The sequence below is a fragment of the Macrotis lagotis genome, chromosome 1, assembly GCF_037893015.1.
Source record: "Macrotis lagotis isolate mMagLag1 chromosome 1, bilby.v1.9.chrom.fasta, whole genome shotgun sequence".
Taxonomy (NCBI): domain Eukaryota; kingdom Metazoa; phylum Chordata; class Mammalia; order Peramelemorphia; family Peramelidae; genus Macrotis; species Macrotis lagotis.
In genome coordinates this window covers 546,733,392-546,755,181 of record NC_133658.1, presented here as the reverse complement: position 1 = coordinate 546,755,181, position 21,790 = coordinate 546,733,392, and the positions used below count along the sequence as shown (strand labels likewise).

Genomic DNA, 21,790 nt, shown 5'->3' with positions numbered 1-21,790 from the left:
GAGAAATGCAAATTAAAGCATATTTAAGGTATCACCTCACACCTCTCAGACTGGCTAATATGACCAGAAAGGACAATGATCAATATTGGAAGAGATGTGGGAAATCTACGACACTAATACATTGTTGGTGGAGCTGTGAACTCATCCAACCTTTCTAGAGAGCAATTTGGAATTATGCCCAAAAGTCAACAAAAATGTGCATACCCTTTGATCCAGCAATACCACTTACTGGGTATATACCCTGAAGAAATTATGAAGAAGGGTAAATACATCACTTGTACAAAAATATTCATAGCAGCTCTGTGGTGGCAAAGAATTGGAAATTAAATGAATGTCCATCAATTGGGGAATGGCTTAATAAACTGTGGTATATGTATGTGATGAAACACTATTGTTCTATTAGAAACCAGGAGGGGTAGGAATTCAGGGAAGCCTGGAAGGATTTGCATGAACTGATGCTGAGCAAGATGAGCAGAACCAGAAGAACATTGTACACCCTAACAGCAACATGGGGATGATGATCAACCTTGAAGGACTTGTTCATTCCTTCAGTGCAACTATCAGGGACAATTTGGGGGTATCTGTGATGGGAGAGTACCATCTGTAACCATAGAAAGTATTGTGGAGTTTGAACAAAGACTAAAAACTTTAATTTTTTATCTTATTATATAATTTTGCTATTCTTATATCTTATTTTTCTTCCTTAAGGATAAGATTTCTCTCTCATCACATTCAACTTAGATCAATGTATACCATGGAAACAAAGTAAGGACTAACAGACTGCCTTCTGTGGGGGGGGAAGCAAGATTAGGGGAAAAATTGTAAAATTCAAAATAAATAAATAACTTTTTTAAAAAAGGAAAGGAGTCTCAGCTAATAAAATTTGTACTGCATTGATGCCTAGTAAGTATCTCCACAAGTTAATATACATTTTTCATGTTTTCCCTAGAAACAGGCTTATACAAGGGAAAAAGCAAATAGGTAAGTGTCTGCTTTTCTTTGAATTTACCATAGGTAGAAAAAAAATATGAAATGTCTCAATGTGACTGCTCAAGGTTAATTGTTGCCTTCTTACTTTCTTGCCAGTTCCTGCAGTGATTGGTCCTGTAGGTAAGTGTCTTGATTTTCCCTAGCTTGCAGCCACCTCCCTTTTCAGTCTTTGCCATGAGTTGATTTTGTTTAATGTCTGTCTTTAACAAGGCACAGACTTGTTTCTGTACTCTAAAGAAAATAAATAAGATGATTAGTTTTTGTGGCATAACCTGTTACTTTTAGATGCAAAAGAGGATGGTGAGACTAGGACTAACTTTTGAAGAGAGTAAGTCAGCAATTCAGCAACAAAATATTCACTAAGAAACTTCTCTGTGCCAGGAACTGTGCTTTCAGCTGTGGACATAGAAATAAAAATAAAATGGTTACTGCCCCAAGAAATTTGCACTCCATTGGGTGGTATATTCTGTATATAGATTTTTTCATTTTCTCTTACTTTTTTGAATAACAAACATTTGTTTTTTCTTTCTATTCCCACACATTTAAATGAAGAAAGAAAAAACAAAACCCTTGTAACAAATATATGCATAGTTAAGTAAAGCAAATTTCCACATTATCCACATCCAAAAATATGTCTCATTCTGCATTTAAGTCCATCACCTTTCTGTTGGAGGGTAATTAACACTGCATCATCAGTTTTCTTCTGGAAACATGGTTGATCATTGCGTTGATCAAAATTCTTAAGTCTCTCAAAATTGTCTTTATGATGTTGTTATTGCATAAATTGTTCTCTGTCTTTGTTTTCCTTTTATTTGCCATCAGTTTATAAAATCTTCCCAATTTTCTCTTAAACATTTTTTATAACACCATGCTATTGTATTACATTCATATACCATAATTTGTTTGGCTACTACCTAATCGATGGACACTTGTTTCATTTCTAGTTCTTTGCCCCTAGAAAAAAGAGCTGGTATAAATATTTTTGTTTTGATGGGTCCATTTTCCTTTTTTTCTGATCTCTTTGGTGTATAGGCCTAATTTATTTTTCATAATGACTGTACCACTGTATAGTTCTACCAAAAGAACCTATTTACTTATAATCTTCTAACATTTGTATTTTCCTTTTTTTGGGATATCTTTTGTTGATCTGTGGGTATGAGGCAGTATCTCAGAGTTATCTTAATTTTTATTTCTCTTTCAAGTTATTTGGAGCATTTTGGGCTTCAATGTGGCTGTTGATAAGTTGTATATATTTCTTTGAGAATGGCCCATTTGTATCCTTTGATCACTTAACACCTGGGACTTATAGAACACTAAATAGAAGCTACCTATATATAAATGACTTCCAAGGGAGAAGACACTAGTAATGGTGGTGGTGATAAGGATAGATTTTCTATAGGAAGAGACACTTCAACTGAAAGGTAAAGGAAGTAAGAGATTCTCAGAGATTGAGTAAATGAAAGAGTGCTTTCTAGGCTCCACTTGGTATTAAACAAAATAACCTCAAAATATAGAAGTGGAGGAGATAGTCTCCCACTTCTACAGTGATTGGAAGGGAGGTGGATTTTCTCATCTTCTTTCTGGGGACAAGCTTTACCATATAATGAATCAATCAATATAATTTACTAAGAACTCACTGTTCTAAAAGCTGAGTATAAAAATACTAAAGCAAGAACAGTACTGTGCTCAAAAACCTTTCATTGTAAAAAGGGGAGATAAGACATACTGGGCAGTATAATGTCCTTCATTTCCAAAAAAAAAGACCATGACATCTGGGAGTTGATGCCATGACAAGCACATGAATTGGATTTGAGTGAGGGGGTGTTGTGCTAAGTCACCAGCCTCACTTTCTCCTCCTGAGCCATCTGGGTCCAGTGGCCAGATATGACTCAGGACCACTGGAGATGACCCTGGATGCAGGGGAATCAGGGTTAAGTGACTTGCCCAAGGTCACATAGTAAATGTCTGAGGTCAGATTTGAAGTCAGGTCCTCCTGACTTGGGAACCAATGCTCTATCCCCTACCATTTAACTGTCCCTATTGGGTGCAATTATTAGGGAAGAGTGCAAAGTGACAGGGATACTGAGTGGAGACATAGGGGAGTAGATTGATAATCTTTCTAGGAGAAATGACACAATGGTGGGATTAAACTGAGACCTGAACTGGTCAACCACACAGTCAAGACTTTATTATTTTTTTTAGGTTTTTTTTTCTTTTTGTAAGGCAAATGGGGTTAAGTGGCTTACCCAAGGCCACACAGCTAGGTAATTATTAAGTGTTTGAGACCGGATTTGAACCCAGGTACTCCTGACTCCAGGGCTGGTGCTCTATCCACTGCTCTACCTAGCCACCCCCAGTCAAGACTTTAAAGAGAGAACAGAGAGGCTAGTACAATATTTGGAACAGAGAATAACAAAGACAGAGACATACACAGAGAGTTAGAGAGAGAGAGAGAGAGAGAGAGAGAGAGAGAGAGAGACAGAGAGACAGAGAGAGACAGAGAGACAGAGAGACAGAGAGAGACAGAGAGACAGACAGAAAGAGGTAAAGAGAAAAGGAGACAAAGATCAGAGAGACAAAGAAATTTCTAATAAATTTTTTTTGGAATGATTCTGGTTTTTGTGTTGGCAGACTGTAGATCCAAGCTTATAAATTTTCATATGGTCAGCTTTCTCCATCAGCCTAGTTGGAGCAGCTAAGCAGACAGTTGCCCCACCTAGTTTGGTGCTATCATAAGAGAGTGTGGTTAACGCATTCTTGACAAGCAGCCTGAATTCAAGTCTAACTGGACTCCATAGTCAAGAGAAGGAAAAAGTAAGATTCATCTCTTGTTGAAAGAAATATTTCTTATACACTACATCAACCATGGACAGGAGGGATGGGGGTGAGGGGGGCTCTGGGGTATGATTCTAACTCAGAATGGCTGGGAAGGGAACAGAGAAAAAGGAGCATGGCATTAGACCCAGTGTTTTCAGATTGGTCTGGGCAAATTTGGTGTTCTCTGAAACTGGTCAGAGCCAATCTCATTAGACCATCTTCTGGCCTCTCCCACCCTTCTGACTCAGAGTACTCACGTCTGTTCCCGTTCCTGTGTGTCAGTTGGAAATCCCTCTTTCTATCTCCACCCCAAGCACTGCTTTATTTTTGAAAACAAACCCTGAAAATGCTTTCTTCTCTGATTCGATTTATGTAGAGAAGTTCTCAAGCCCATCAGCATGGTCCAATGCACTATAAAATATCAGCATCTCAGAGGTCAGACAAGTGATTTATTTATAACTGTGTGTCACTATTTAGGTATGTAGGAATATATCTAAAATCTCTCTCCTCACTTACACATATACACAGTAGTCAGAAGATAAGAGTTGGACCTGTGATTTCATTGATACAGGGAACCACTGGATGAGGAAAATCATATTACCACTGTAGATTGTCACCCTCTAACGTTTAGTCTTAGAGAGTTTACTAGAGTTCTACGTATAACTCAGAGGAACCTAGAAAGTCATTTCTACTATGCCATGTTGCTTCTCATGTTTACTCATACACATTTATAAATGTCGTCTGTTCAGTTGTTGTAGTCATATCTGACTCTTCATGACCCTCTTTGGGATTTTCTTGGCAAAGATTGGAGTGGTTTGCCATTTCCTTCTTCAGCTCATTTTACAGATTATGACAAACAAAATTAAGTGACTTAAGTGCCCAGGGTCACCATGGTGCTGCTATACATACCTATACAGACACATAAATTGTTTGGGTATGTCTGTATATAAACATACACATAAATGCATTTATATATTTATGTTTTAAAAACACTTTAAGAGCTTAAATTGTTGTTAGTAAAGGGACAGATGTGATTACTTTTTAAATAATCATGAAGGAGCTAAGGCAGAGAGATAAGCAATTCTTTTTTTTCCCCTCCCCAAACTAATTTCCGAGGAAATGACTATAATTTCTGAGGAAACGACTATTAGAAATAGCCTGGGATCTCATGAGAGAAGATCAGTTAGGAGACAGAACCACTCTGCTCCACATGTTCAACAAATAAAAAAGCAAGTTAACAGAACAACTTTAAATGTTTCCTTCTTCATTAAGAGAAATAAATGGGTTTGTTCTTTTTCCCTGTATGGTTGTGTGAGCCTAGGCAAAGCTTGGGAATTGAATCAGAAGCTTTTCCATCTAAACAAACTCAAGATCCTAATTTCTCCTCAATCAAGCTAAATTTTCATCTTTCAGATTGTCAGGAATATATGATTTTCATGACTATAGTGAAAGAAGGGGGAGGAGTGAGGGATGGAGGCCAGGAGAGGTAGGAGGAATAAGGAGAGATGTTGCTAGGAAAGTATTAAATCTTAAGATTGAAAAGAAGTTGATTTTAAATGGACTAAATGACTTGTTTATATTCCCAAAGTCCTGCAAAGGACGTTCATTTTGGTATTTCAGGGATACTTGGAAATCTGTTTTAGAAATGGGTAGATTCATGACCAATGCTCAAAGTTCTCATTTTTTTTTTAAATTTAAAAATTTTTAAATTTTTTTTTTGCAAGGTAAATGGGATTAAGTGACTTGCCCATGGCCACACAGCTAGGTAATTATTAAGTGTCTGAGGCCAGATTTGAACTCAGGTACTCCTGACTCCAGGGCTGGTGCTCTATCCTCTGTGCCACTTAGCTGCCCCAAAGCTCTCATTCTTTAATCAAGAAAGACACTGAACCCCTACTGGGTGCTTGGTACTGTCCTTAAACTGTGGTTCCCATCATAGAGGCAATGAATGCTAGTGGACAGGAATAGTACAAAATCAAGAAGTTTTAGTATAACCCATGTATTGATTGAGGTCAGATCACTACTATTACTACTACTACTACTACCACCACCAATACCCCTACTGCTACTACTACTACTACTACTACTACTACTACTGCTGCTGCTGCTGCTACTAACAATACCCCTACTGCTATTACTATTACTACTACTACCACTACTACCACTAACAACCACTACTATTAACTTCTACTACCACTATTACAAGTACACCACCACTACCACTACCACTATCAACCACTACTACCACTACAACTACTACTACTACTACCACTACTACTATCACCATTCCAACTAACTACCTCTTCCACTATTAATTACTACCACTATTATCACTGCTACTACTACTACTACTATTACCACTACTACTACTACTACTACTTCCACTACTACCACATCACCACTTCTGCTACTGCTACTACAAAAATATAAATAAACCTATCTCTCTCCCCTTCTAAGTGATTTACAAAAATCTCATTTAATTCTCATAACAACTCTGAGAGAGAGTTATTATTTTTAATCTCCGTTCTACAGGTGAGGAAACTAAGACAGAGATTAAGTGACTTTCTCAGGATCACAAAAATATCTGAGACTGGATTTGAATTCAAGTTTTCCTATCTCTAGGCCCAATAATCTCTTTGCTTTACCTCAATATAGTTTTCTCAGGGTTTGAGAGGGAGCAGCCAACAGAGACCTCATTTCCTCTGGGTTGGAACCTTTTCCAGGGAGGTCAGATTCCAATTTCCCATGTGATTAAAAAAAGAATTAAACAACTACCCCCAGTCTCTTTTTGGTCATTCTTGCTGCCCCCTAGACAGACAAGTCCATAAATTAAAAATATTTTTAAAAATGAATAATTTAAAAAAATGAATTTCAATGCTAAAGTATTTATAGTATATATTTATTACTAATTAGTTTGTTGACCACAGTTCCTTTCAGCATAATATAGTTTCCTTCCTTTTTGTGCTTTGAATATTTGTTTTGTCTTTGTATGATTGCAACTCCTGCTTTTTTAGTTTCAGTTGATGCAATATTTTCCCCAATTCTGTTTTATTTTGATATACCTTTGTTTTTTAAATACATTTTTTGTAAGTTACAGAGTGTAGGGTTTTGTTTTCTTATTCACTTTGTCACTCTCATTTTATTGTATTGTTTAATACATTCACATTTAAAATTTGAATTAGGCTTCTATTTTCCTCCACATGTCTAATATTTTTTAAATAATAATTTTTTCTTTCTTCTGCTGTAAACAATATTGTATTCCTTCAGTTACTTAAAATTTTTTTAAAGGTGACCTTATTCTTATTGATTCTCTTTCCTCACCCTTGATGAACTTATCTTGTTTCTGAGCCTTTTTCTCTTTGAAGTGTTACTTAATAGTTCCTTTTTTCCATGTTTTTATCTGAACACATAATTCTTTCCCCATTTTTTCCCTTTCGTTTATTGAAATAAATGATGAAATGACTGCCTTTCTTCCCCTTCAACTAGTTCTGTTCATTAATTTTTAAACTTAATTTTTATGTTCCTTTCCAAAAGATTTTTCTCACTTTCTTTATTATTCATCTTCTTTCCTGTTTATTCTAGACTGTCATTCTCTGATTCATGAACCTTATCATTATCTAGTCTCTCTCCTTTTTCTGTTTTTTTTTCCCCACACAATAAATTTTCCAAAGTATCTATTCTAGGATGTTCAGTCTAGGTGGTTTCTGCTACTGCTTCATAGACCTTGCACAGTGGATTCTATTTTTTCACTGTGCTTCATTTTCAGGATAGAGGTCAGAGAGAAAATGATCCCACGGTAGGGTCCTTCCCTTACCACATTCCTGATAATGCAGAAATGATCTATACTGATCTATATCCATTGATCTCTACTCTTTCTGTTTTTTCTCCATGTGCCTCTCCTTAGGATACATGCTCTTCTGTAACCCTTGAACCAACTACCCTCAGGAATTTTAACTCTTTTTCCCTCCTGAAAAAGGATGAGTAGACTTTTCAGGGATCAAATCTTCTAAGTTACACTCAGAGTAAAGTCTTCATCTCCCTTCCCATCTTTCTTCTTCACCCATAAGAGCATTGATCAGTGGAACCTACTTCTACTAACAAAGAAAAGACCTCTTTCCTTCCCTCTCCCCCTTTACAATTCTTCCCTCCCATTTCCCTCACTCATGGAAAATCTCTGCTGTCTCTTCTCTTTCTGAAGGGTTCACCTTCTCCTCATTGGTAGTCCTTGATTTGACTTTGATATATCACATATTCATCTTTATTCCCCTCTTCCCTCTTTTTACTTCTTCTCTTTCATATGTCTTTTCATTTTAGAGTAATTCTACCAAAAAACCCTCTTTCATCTCTTGTCTCCTTGGGTACATTTATTTATTTCCTATTCTTTTTTTTCCAATTATGTTATGGAGGTTTTTCAACATTCATCCACTTTCATATTTGTTACATATTTTTCTACCACCCTCCCTCCCTTCCCCTTAGCAGTGGACAATCTAGTAAAAGTTGTACATATACATTTATGTTTAACATGTTTACAGATTAGTCATTTTGTTTATGAGAAATTAGGACTAAGGGAAAAGAAAGAAAACCATGGAATAGGAAGGAAGCATAGAAGAGAAGTTTTTTAAAAAGTTAGCATATTATCCATTCAAATTCTTTTGGGGTTTTTTTTGGTATGTTTGTTTTTTGTTTTCCTCTGCATGTGGATGGCATTGTCCATGACAGGTCTTCCACAATTGTCCTAGCTCTCTGGACTGCTGAGAGGAGTTACTTCCATCAAGGTTGATCATCTCACAATGTTGTTGCTAATGTGTGCAATGTTCTCTTGGTTCTGCTCCCTTTGCTCAGCATTAGATCATGTAATTCATTCCATGCTTCTCTAAAGTCCGATCATTCATAGTTTCTTATAGAACAATAGTATTCCATAACATTCATATACCATAACTTGTTCAGCCTTTTCCCAATTTATGGGAATCTCCTCAATTTCCAATTCTTAGCCACTACAGATAGAGCTTCTGTAAATATTTTGATCAGGATCATATTTCCCATTTTAAAAATTTCTAGTAATGATTTTACTGAGTCAAAGGGTATGATCCATTCTATTGCTCTTTAGGCATAGATCCATATTGCTCTCCAGAATGGTTGGATCAGTTCACAATTCTACCAAGAATGCATTGTCTAAATTACATTTAGAAAAGAGTTTTTTACTAGCTTCTCTTTTGTCACCCAATTGATATTGCTATCCTTGGATGCTGCATTTATTCACCCCCCCCTGCAATTCTATTGTTTGGAATGTTTAAAAAAGCAAATAATCTCTTTAGTTTTGAATTTCTTTCTAAAAATACTTCAGTTTTTCTTTATCATTGTATATTTAAGTTCTTCTAGATTGACTTTCACTTATGTAGAGTTGCCTTACTAGTTTTGTTTTTCCTCTAGTTTCTCTCGCCATTCAAAATTCAAGTTTTTCTATTTTACTTCTTATTTTTGTGGGGTAGGACTTAAATTCTGCTCTCATGATCCACATTTCTTTTTTGAACTGCTCAGGAACAGCGTGTTGGGGTTCCATGTTTCCCTCTTATTCTACAAAGACTTTTGTCTCAACAAGAGTTAGATCATCTTCCTTGGTTTTTTTTGCAGTATTTATTCATAGAAACCTAAACTTGTTTACTAGATATAGAGGACATATTTCCTTCTGTTGTTAATGTTTCCCCTGACAATTTATCTGTTTATATCCAAGATCTTTGAGTTTTTCCCCTCCTGAGATCTTTGGCAATTTGTTCATTTACCCCCTCTGATTTTCCCCTAGTCACTTTCTTATTCTGATTCTATCCTCTATCCCCTTATCTCCTTGGGGACTGGATCTCAAAGCATCTCAGTGTCTATTCACCATCCTAGGTCTTGCCCCAGTAGACTGATAGGTGGCCAGAAACTTGATATTGTGCTCTTCCCTCAGGCTTAATGAAAAGTGTTGCACCTCTCTCCCCCTATGTCTCAGAGTGTCTTGTCCTGTTCCTGACACTGGCAGTTTCCTCACTGGGGACAGGTAGTCTGTCCTGCACCTGACACTCAAATTGTTGCTATAGGGATTGTTCAACTTGACATCATTATTTCAGAACTTTGCTGCACTGCTGCTATGGGTTGGGAGTCCCAAACAAGCTTTATTCTTTTTTTTAATTGAGTTTTTTTCATTCCCCCCCACTATATGTAAAGATAGTTTACAACATTTTTTTGTAAGATTTTGAATTCTCTATTTTTCTGCCCCCCTCTCCTTATGACAGAGAGTAATCTGATATAGGCTAAATATATATAATCATATTTAATATATTTCCATATTAGTCATGTTGTGAAAGAAGACTAAGAATAAAAGGGGAAAAAACCATGAGAAAGGAAAAAAGCATAAAACAAAATTTAAAAACTGAAAATAGTAAGCTTTGGTCTATATTCAGGTCTATATCCAGCCTATCAGGCTTTTTCTCTGAATATGGATAGCATTTACTTCCACAAGTCTTTTAGAATTGTCTTTGCTCATTGAATTGCTGAGGGGAGCTAAGTCTATCATAGTTGCTCATCACACAGTGTCGGTGTTAATGTGTGTGTTGGTGTTAATGTGTATTGTGTTCTTCTCACTTTATTCAGCATCAGTTCATAGAATTCTTTACAGAATTTTCTGAAATATGCCTGCTCATGATTTCTTATGAAACACTAGTGTTCCATCACATTCATATACCACAATTTGATCAGTCATTCCCCAACTGATGGGCATCCTCTCAATTTTAAACTCTTTGCCACTACAAAAAGAGCTGCTATAAATATTTTTGTACTTACCCCAACAAGTTTTTGTTTCTGAAGAACTGTGACTAGGCTACTTGTCTATCATGGTCTGGGCAAACTTCTACAACCTGCAACTGAATTTCCATGGCACTGGAAAGAAGGAAGGAAGATCATGTGGAGGTGGATTTTGCTGCAAGTCTGTTTTGGATATATGGGTTTGCTAATATAACTTCTTTGCCAGGAGGATAGGAAGTGGGGGAAGGGGCTGAGAAAGTTCGGAATTAATGATTTTTTTAAAAAAAAATTTCCTTTGGATCCTGAGTGTTCTAAACCAGGGAGAAAGATGAAATTGCTTTCTCTTTGGTGTATAATTTCTTTTTTAAATAGGTTTCAGAAGAATCAGAGAAAATGTCTAGTTCCCTACCTCATTGCCCATGCTACTATGATTCATTCTTTATTGAGTTTACACTACAATTGTTGAATGATGCAGACACAAAAGGAGTTAATTTCAATTGGAGAGCATTAGTAAGGCAAATAACTAGAAAACGGTTCATTTCAGAAGGAGGGATTTGGATTTGCTTTTTGAATTTGTTGAGAGATGAATCAAAAGAAAATGATCAAAGGTTAGTCAAAATGAATTCTATTAACTTCAGTTACTGTTCTCTTTGGAGAGTCTCCTGTTGAAATCAGTGAGATGAGATTATCCATATTTAGCATTCTTAAAAAACAATTGGATGAAATTAGGGAGAGTTTATAGGTAGTAAATGTATTGCTTAGGGTATATTCAAAGATTGTCATTTTGTTCATTCATTGGGTTGTTGGTGATGAGAAGGTGGAAACATATTTTTCTCTTCATTTTATGTGTAAGCTTGGTCGTAAGAGGAAATAATTTAATTTTCTTTCTATTTGTTTTTTGGAACAATCATTCTGACATTCTTTTTCAGTTCTATTGAGATTCTACTCTGTAATTTAATTTCTTTCTTTTGCTGACAATGATACACCTAACTGATATATGGTATTATAACATGTTCTATTATATCTTCTTTCCTTTGCCAAGTCCAAAAACCTTTTTTTTTTGTGTATTTTACCCTGTTCCTTACTCCTGAATTCACAGCCATTATGTTGGTTCTGGTGAATACCCACCTAAGCAAGTTTTTGTGTCTTTTGAAACTTTATCTTCTTCCCCTTCCACATGTTCAAAGGGAAAATTATGACCCTTTGAGAATCCAGCTCTTTAGGGGCAAAGGACAGAGATTAGATGTACAGTCATAATTGCATCTGTACCTCGTAAAAGGTGAGCTCCTTTCAGAAATGATAGAATTATTTTCATTTTATACCATGTAAAGGATCCAGAACTTGTACTTCATAAAGAATGTGGTGATTTGATTAGCTCTTTCACATAGGAAAAGACTAAAAAGAGCAACTATCAGAGACAATTTATTTTCCATCAGGGATTAACTTGTATCTATATCTTTTCTTCCAGATATTCTTCCTCACTCCCATTATGCTCTTAAATTTGAGCCCACTCTTCCTTCCCAGGGATGCTATGTGTATTTGTGGTATAGTGTGATGCAACTTTATTGGGGGAATGCTTTTCTTTTCTTTTCTTTTTTTTTTTTAGTATGCTATCTTAGTAAATACCTTTCCTAAGAACTAATTGAGTTTACTGGCTGATGTTAATGAAAAATACCTCATGGGGGGTTCAGGAGTATGCTCTATAGAATTATTCCCTAGAATCTTTGAGTAAAAGTTAGGGGAATACTTTAGAGGGGGGGGGGTACTACATAAGCATTGTAGCTGAATTGCTTTTCATAACCGTCATTTTGACCCTCTGTCTCTGAAATTCACAGGCTGCCAAGGGTCTCATCTTTTAAATCAAGTACACTTAAAACATTTTAATTAAAATATTTCCTCCCCAATTATATGCAAATATAGTTTTCAACATTCATCCTTTTGTAAGCTTTTAAGTCCCACAGTTTTCTACGATCCTCTATTCCCCCCCTCCCCATGGCAGCCAACTATCTGATACAGGTTGTACTTTTACAATTGTGTTTAACACATTTCTGTATTAGTCATGTTGTGAAAGAGGAATCAGAACTAAGAAGGAAAAAACATGAGAAAGAAAGAAACAGCATAAAAGAAGTTTTAAAAAGTGAAAATAGTAAACTTTGCTGGGACTTCAGAATTCACAGTTTTTTCCTGGATGTGGATGGCATTTTCCATAATGGTCTCACTGAACTATTAAGAGGAGCTGCATCCTCATAGTTGTTCTTCTCAAATATTGCTGTTAATGTGTAAAATGTTCACTGGATTCTTTATCAACATCTATTCATACAAGTATTTCCAGACATTCACCTGCTCATGATTTCTTATAGAACAATAGTTCTCCATCACATACAAGTATCATACAAGCACACTCTTTCAAATAACTTTCTTCATAACTATAACTATTGTGCTCTCATTTTCTATCTGCTCTAATATGATTTTTAACCTTAGTCCGTGTTTCTTTATTCTACTTGTTTCCTTTATTGTGACTCCCAGCACTTATACTTTTCTTTCTTATAACCAAACCTCTGCTTTTAAATTACTTATTCTTAATAGATGCTCATTCTGTCTGTCATGCTTATGTGACTAGGTTTTATCAATTAAAGATTATAGTAGGGAGACATCATGGCACAGTGGAAAAGATATTAGAAGTCAAAGCACGTGGATTCCAATCCCAGTTCTCTCTGTTTTTGGATTTTGACTAGATCACCTCCCTGAGCCTCAGTTTTCTTATTTCTAAAAAGGAGTTAGATTAGATGACTTCTTAAGTTCATTTTAGATCTAAATCTTTTATCCTTTGGGAAACTAGACTGTGACTAAAGACATTCTTTTTGCATAAAATGCATGTTTCATTTTTTTTTTAAATCAAGATGTCAGAAAATCTCAGATACTGTGTTAGTTGCCTCTCAGATTCACTACCTTTAGAAAGGAAAACTGGATTAAACCTATTCATTTTCTAAATTACACAAAGGAAAACTTATAGGTTACAAATGACTTAACCAGGGTCATATACGCAGTAGTGTCAGAGGAAGGTCTTGACCTTAGGTTTTCCTGATTTTAAGGGTCTATATAGACAAAATTGTTTTTTTAAAAATAAGATTAATAGAAAGTACAAATAATTTTAGGGAAGGGGGGGAAGGATATTAATAACTGAGAGTGTCAAGATAGACTTTTTGAAGAGAACTGAACATTCCAAGAGGTGGGGCTCGGGAGGGATATCATTCCAAGATTGAGAGGTGGGTAGCTCTCACAAGACAAGGAACAGAAGTGGGAGAAGGACAGATATTTTATGTGGAATTAATAGCAGAGAGTTCAAATATTTAGAGTCATTAGACCTGGATTCAAATTCTAGAGTTAATATTTAATTGACTTTTTGAATAGAGAATCTCATCTCTCTGAGGGGACTAGGATTACTTATCTTAAAATGGAGGGATAATGTTCTTATTCTACTTATCTCACATCATAACTGTGAGGAAAGCAATTAAAGCCTCATAGAAATATGAGCATTTATTGTTAACTGGATAAACTGGTGTATTCTGAATATTTATATCCAGAAAACCCATCATCAATAAACTTTAGGATTTTTATAATGCTAGTTTCATGTCACAGAGATAAGAGTAGGAATTTGGGAAAATATATAGCCAACATTCCAGAATTGTTGATAGAATTTTCCAGCAACAGGGATTTGGGTTATCATTTGAATTTTCTAAGGAGTGAGTGCAAAGAAAATGACCATAAATTAGTTAAAGTGAATCATTTTTGTGTATTCATATTAATGATTTTTGTCCTCTGTTAGAATCATCAGTATGAACCAAATGACTCATTTATCAAATTCCCACTAATAGGAAACATTTGTTTTGCATATGGACTACCCTGCATTTGGGGATTGGGTCATAGGATCTAGGTTTAGAATTAGAGATCTTAAGTGACATAAAGTCTAACTCCCTCCTTTTACAGATGAGAAAACTGAGGCTCAAAGAGATTAAGCAATTTAGTCACAGTCATATATACTAGTAAATAGCTAGGGTAGGATTTGGATCCAGATCTGTTACTCCAAGTTCTGTACTCTACTATAGATATTGTAGTTTCAAAACTTTGACTTAGCTTTGAGTCTCCCAGTCCCCATTATGAATGAAACTGAAGCCACCCTCCATATATAGGACTCCTACATGCCACTGCCATCTGAAGAGTTCCACCCTCTAAGGACCTAGGTAAGAAAGAATCATCAAGAATGCTAACACTATTGCCCAAACTTTGACCCGAAACTAACTGTTAATTGTGATTGTGGTAGAAAAGCATGGTGGAGTGAAAAACCCTTGGGTTACCCAAGACTACAGTATTTTTCCATGGGACTCTATCATTGACCTTAATGGGACAGAATATTTTATAGATGGGAAAACTGAAATGGGCAGAAGTTAAGTGACTTGTCCAGGGTCTATGTGAGGCTGAATTTGAACTCAAGTTTTCTTGACTCTGGGTTTAGTTCTCTTTTCTACATACCTTCTAAGCTTTCTTCCATTTGAATGTCCTTTAAATACTTGAAGATAACTTTCTTGTCTTCCCTGAAGCTTCTCCAGGTTAAAAATTCCAGTTCCTTTAACTGATTCTCAAGAAACATGAACTTCATATCCAGCATATAAACTGTTTCAGCTTTTTTTTTTCATCTCTAAATTTGATACGCAGGCCACTTGTGTGCCTTTATCAAAATCATTGATTAAAATAGTTGTGCAAAAATTAAACATAGATCCCTGTGTCCTCTCTTAGAGATCACATACAGAAAGAAGACTGGATTTACAGGGAACACCTGAGTTTGAATTTTGTCACTGCCATTTATTAGCATGACTTTAGATAAGCCATATAATTTATTTGGTCTCAGTTTCCTTATCTATTAAATTAGGAGATTGGATTAAATGATCTTTAGCCATTATAAATTTGTCATCTATAATCTCTTTCTAGAGAGACATGGAACAATCAATGATGCCTTTTTGAACCAGGTCATTTAGTCATTTCTGAGTCTGCTTAATTACTCAATCTTTAATTCATAGTTTTCTGTCTTAACCACAAGAATATTGTTTATATGGGAAAACATAGTCAAGAGTTCTAAACAACTGATTAATTAATGAAAATTTGGAATTCACCATGTTATTTAGTTGAAGGTTTCTGCAATAGATTTCAAAGGCAAATATAGGTATACATACACATATATACATATATTTCCAAAGAATTTCCCTTGAGTGAGATCATATATTCTGTTTCTCTGTCTTAGAATTAAAATCTCATCTAGCTTCCAGTAAAAAGTTCATTTACTCATTTTTTTTCTGGTATATTATAATCTGAGGGACAGCTAGGTGGTGCAGTGGATAGAACACTGATCTTGGAGTTAGGAGAACAAGAATTTGAATCCCACCTCAGCTACTTGACTCTAACTAGCTGGGTGACCTTGAGCAAGTTATTTAACCCTGATTGCTAAGGTAGAATTTGGATCCAGATCTATTACTCCAAGTTCTGTACTCCAGTTGTACTGATTCATATCTGCCACTGAACTCAGATGACTGGAGGAGAAAATGAGACTGGTGACTTAGCACAGCATCACCTCACTCAAATCCAATTCATATGCTTGAGGGAAGGAGTAAGTAATCATTAATGGCTCTTCTCCTGTTCCTTTCAAGGCAGAAATCATAGATATTCTTAGAGAGGGATGGGGAGATTTTTTAAGACATATGTACTATGAATCCTATGAGCCGTACATCTATACATTGAGTATTATTTTATGTAAAATATTACTGATATGATAATGTTAGTATATAGCAAATATTCAGAGAACCTTAATCTTTAATATTTTCTACTAACATTGCCGTCCCAAAGTGGAATGGGTTGGCTTTGAAGGTATCAGTTTCCTTGCCATCAAAAGTCTTCAAATAGAGTCTAGATGACAATTTGTCAGGTTCATACCTCACAGGATTTATTATGAGGAAATTTATAAATCTCAAGTGTTGTAAAAATATGAGTGTTTTTCTCATCTTATTTTTTGATCAGTTCAGACATATAAGTTCTGGCTTTCTCCAAATTTTTAATATTCAACATGTCTTTTATATATTACTATATATATATATATATATTGTAATTTAACATTTTATGTTTTCCGATTATATACAATAGTAATATCTACCCATCATTTTTCATAAGGTTTTGAATTTTGCAATCCCCCCCATAGAAGGCTGTCTGATAGTCTTTACATTGTTTCCATGCTATACTTTGATTGAAATTGAATGTTGTAACAGTAAACATAACCCCCCCTCCCCACCAAGAAGATGAGAAATCTCAAGAATAGAGAGAGAGGAAAAAAAATGTACTTCAGTATGTGTTCATATTCTAATGACTTTGTCTCTGGGGTGAGTTGCTTTCTTTATCATAAGTCCACCAGAGAAGTTGCTACAATATTTTCCCCACAGTTGCTATTACTAGCTGTATTTCCCTCCACTCTATTCCTCCCCACTCTCATTTATTCTATTCTCTCTCTCCTTTCATCCTGGCCCTGTTCAAAAGTGTGTTGTATCTGAGTACCCTCTCCCCCTGATCTTCCCTCTCTTCTATCACCTATTCCCCCCCTTCCCTCCTCCCATTCCCCCTTATCCCATCCCTTTCTTCCCACTTTTCTCTAGGGTAAGATAGATTTAAATACCCTATTAAGTATGTATGTTATTTTCTCCCTAAGACATTTCTGATGAGAATGAAGGCTCACTCGTTTCCCCTTGCCTTCCCCCTTTCCACTCCATTGAAAAAGCTTTTCCTTGACTCTTATGAGAAATTTCTTAGCTTCTTCTTCATCTCCTTTTCCTTCCTCCCAGTACTTTCCTTTATCACCCATTGTCTCCATCTTTTTTACTATATCATACCATTATATTCCACTCCTTCCTATGTCCTGTCTATATATGCTTCTTCTAACTGCTCTTATAAATGAGAAAGTTCATATGAGTTATCAATATCTTCTTCCCATGCAGGAATACAAACAGTTCAACATCATTAAGTTCCTCATAGTTAGTCCTTCTCATCTACCCCTCCTATGGTCCACCAGAGTCCTGTACTTGGAGATCAGCTCTGGTTGTTTCAATAGGAAAGTTTGAAAGTCTTCTGTTTCATTGAAAGGCCATCTTTTTCCCCTGAAAGAGGATGTTCAATTTTGCTGGGTAGTTGATTCTCGGTTGTAAACAAAGATCTTTTCCTTCCAGAATATCATATTCCAAGCCCCATGAGCCCTTAATGTAGATGCTGCCAGATCCTGTGTAATCCTGACCATGGAGACTCAGTAGTTGAATTGTTTGTTTCTGGCAACTTTTAGAATTTTCTCTTTGATTTGGGAGTTTGGGAATTTGACTATAATATTGCTGGAAGTTTTTCTTCTGGGATTTCTTTCAGGAGGTGACTGGTGAATTCCCTTGATTTCTATTTTACCCTCTGCTTCTAGGATCTCGGGGCAATTTTGCTGTATTATTTCATGAAAAATGAAGTTTATGCTCTTTTTCCTGATTGTGGCTTTCAGATAACCCAATAATTTTTAAATTATTTCTTCTGGATCTGTTTTTGAGGCTGGTTGTTTTTCCCAATGAGGTATTTCACATTTTCTTCTAATTTTTGGCTTTTGGAAGAGTTTTATTTCTTCCTGATTTCTTGCAAAGTCATCAGTTTCCTTTAGTTCCATTCTGCATTTGAGGGAGTTATTTTCTTCAGAGAGCTTTTTTATCTCCTTTTCCAACTGGCCAATTCTTCTTTTTAAGGCATTTTTCTCCTCATTTGCCTTTTGTTTTGCTTTTCCCATTAGGCCTAAACTGGTTTTTAACATATTATTTTCTTCAGTATTTTTTTGTATATCTTTCACCAAGCTTTTGATTTGGTTTTCATGATTTTTCTACATCCCTCTCATTTCTCCTTTCAATTTTTCCTCCATCTCCCTTAATTGCTTTTCAAAGTCTTTTTTGAGCTCATCCATAGTCTGAGCCCATTTTCTATTTCTCTTGGAGGTTTTGGATATGGAAGCTTCGATTTTGTCATCATCTGAGTATGTGTTTTGATCTTCTATGGGATTAAAGTAATTCTCTATGGTCAGATTCTTCTTTTTCTGTTGTTTACTCATTTCCTCAGCCCAAGACAACACTTCCAAGGTCTGTTTTTTTGGGGGGATATCCCACTTGGACCTTTATTCCTCCAAGGTCTTATGCTCTCTTGCCTGTGCTTTGATACGTATATGACCACCTCACTTCCCTCTGCCCTAGAGCTGTAAGGAGGAATCCTGTTTTGCTACTTAGCATGAAAGCCCAAATTGCAACCTGGATCTGAGTGTAGGCAAACAGCAGAGTCCTACCCCGAGGGAGAGAAGAGAAATTTCTGCAGTCTTCCTTGAGTCCCTCACTGTCTGTAGGCTGTGCTCTGGGGGGGCAGGCTGCTTTCTCCAGATTCTTGCTGCAGATTCTGTGGCTAGTACTCCTCACTCTACACTCATTCTGGTGTAGCAGAGTTCTCTCACTGCCCCTTCAAGCTGTTTCTGGTGATCTCTGGGCTAGGCTGGGCTGGGCTGGGCTGGGCTGGGCTGCGCTGTGCTGTGGCCAAGGCTTTTTTCCAACCCCCGTCCTGGTGAAACACACCTTTCCTGCGGAACTTCTAAGTTATCTTGGAGTGGGAAAATGTATCACTTAGTCTTTCTGTGGGTTCTACCCCTCTGAATTTTGGCTAGAGTCATAATTTGTTGGCTTTTGGAGTTTTGGGGGGAAGGAGTTCCTAGGAAATGCTGCCTTCATGCCATCATCTTGGCTTCACCCCCCCCCATTACTATATTTTTTAATGAAACTTCAAGAGCTAAGTAGGGAAGGAATTATTTTAGATATATAGATATTGAAGCTTTGAGATTAAGTGGTTCAAGTTCATATAATGTGAGAGTCAAATGTGAGACTGGGACCCTCCTCAGTCTTGCTATTTTGGTGATTTATTTCAGAAGAGGACAATATAGGCCATACAAATCTTTAAGTTGGAAAGGTAGACTGGATGACTGGATACTCTTGATATTTGTGAAGAATAAGTGTTTTATTCCTGTGGGGCACTGAGTTTATATGCTTCATTTAATGTTCTTTGAATTGATTGATTTTATGTGGTATGGGCTTAATATGTCTTCTCCTTATCCCAACTGTACTTTTTTTGGTCTCATATAAGGAAAAAAAGGAATAAAAGGTGGAACAAAGAAAAGGAGACTAAAGTAGAAGTCTGAGCTGAATAAACCAAAAATACAAGACTCTAGGGGATGTTCTGCTGATTGCTTGAAATGGATAGACCCAGATAGACTATATAAAATCTGGTTTGATTTAGGATTAAATTTAGAATGTCTGGGTCCAAAGTCAATACATTTGAAGCTATTCTTTTATGAATGATTATGAGTATTAACTGATCCCTGTAGGAGGTATGTAACTTCAGATGAAGGATCTATTTTCGGTAGTGAATAATGGAGTGTTCTTTTTGGCCTTGTTTCTTTGGGGAGAGAGTTTGTTGGCTAGGGAATTTGGAGAGTACAGTTATCCCTTCCACATGGTAGGGGTTATAGTTGTGATATCTCTGCAATCTGGAAAAATCTGTGTAAAAATTTTTGCCCCCCCCCTTTCATATTAGAGGTCTGATTTTTTTCTTTTTTATGTTTACTATACCTTATTTAAAATTTTGTCTAATTAATTGGTCATTAAGCTCTGTCATCTGTTGGACTTTGTATATCATCTGATGTTTTCATAACCCTCCCCCACAATTCCCATTTAATTTCTTATGCCAATGTGCAAAATATCAAAACCTCTATGGGGAAACTTACGATGTGGAAAGGATAACTGAAAATAGCTACAGTGCTACCATGTGCCCACTTTGTAGATGAAAATCCTAGCTCCCATTCTTAAAATACTTTTTCTTTTTATAATTAAATTCAACTTTAATTAGGGAAGTGAAATCTAAGTCTATCAAAGAAAGTCCATCTACTGTCATCTCATGTACTTATAGAACCAAACACAATATTGTTTTTGATGAGAAAAATCTGATCAAACTTTCAACTTGGTTCTCCTGATGTTCCTAGGCTCATACAATACTCTTTTTAAGTGTTACTCTAATCAAATAGGACTAGTGTATTTTTGCAATATGATGACAAATGAGGTAGAGAGACAAACACTAATGAATACAGGATTATAATTTTAAAAGATTTTCCCCAAAGATTCATATACCTTTATTTGTACAATCTCTATCTCTGTTTCTTTTTGTCTCTCCCTTTCCCTCCATTCATAATTAACAAATTGTTAAGCATGATGAAACCATGATGGTCAAACCAGTCCAAATACACTTAATTGATTGGAACTATGACTCCAGTTTTGGTTTTGATGGAATACCTAAGAAAATTTGGGCCCTATTGCTTTGTTATTCTCTTTCCTGTTTCTGGGTAGTACTTTATTTTGTATTTGTTAAATTCTTTTGTTGAGTGGGTTTAAATAAGTAAGAATAGGAGTCATGTAGTTAAAGGGCCAGAGGCAGTATCTAAGTGGATTCTGACAAAGGGTTATGTCAAATATTAAAAAAAAATTTGTCAGAGATCAATCTTCATTTTCAAGTTGAAAAAATTGAGGTCCAGGGAGAGCTAATAACTTGCCCAAGATCACATAGGTAATTAGTAGTGGAGCTTATATTTGAACCCTAGTGCTCTGACCCCAAATCTAGTGTACTTTCCACTACAAGGATATAGCTTAGATATTGTCTTAGTTGTTAGGCATAATTTAAGTTAATTTACCGACACAAAAGGGACAATGCAATCAGAATAAAAAAATATGTATTGGAACAAAAATAATCTATCATATTCCTTGAGAAAATTCTGATATAAAGAATTTTGGGAACTAATACAATCCTATTTTACTGATTCATTTTCCAATCAGACATGAAGTCAAATGATGAACAAATAATTTTCAAAGAAGAAAATATAGTAATCTTTTAAGAAATTCCAAAATCACTAATAATCAGAGATATGCAAGTAAAAGCTACTCTAAGGCATTACCTCCCTACTAACACATTACAAAGAAGATTAATTGGTGAAAAAATTAATGTTATACAGGCTCTGGAAAGGTAGTTACCTTAATCCATAACTGGCATAGCTTTGAATTGAACAAGC

General features: G+C 35.8%; 1 protein-coding gene across 1 annotated transcript in view; it reads left to right on the top strand.

Moving 5' to 3' along the window:
* The window catches only part of IMPG2 (interphotoreceptor matrix proteoglycan 2), a 216,666-nt gene that overhangs the window by 23,830 nt on the left and 171,046 nt on the right, over positions 1 to 21,790 (top strand). The window contains 2 exon segments of the mRNA XM_074210988.1: positions 950 to 981; positions 1,087 to 1,110. Of these exon segments, the coding sequence (XP_074067089.1) occupies positions 950 to 981; positions 1,087 to 1,110 (56 nt within the window).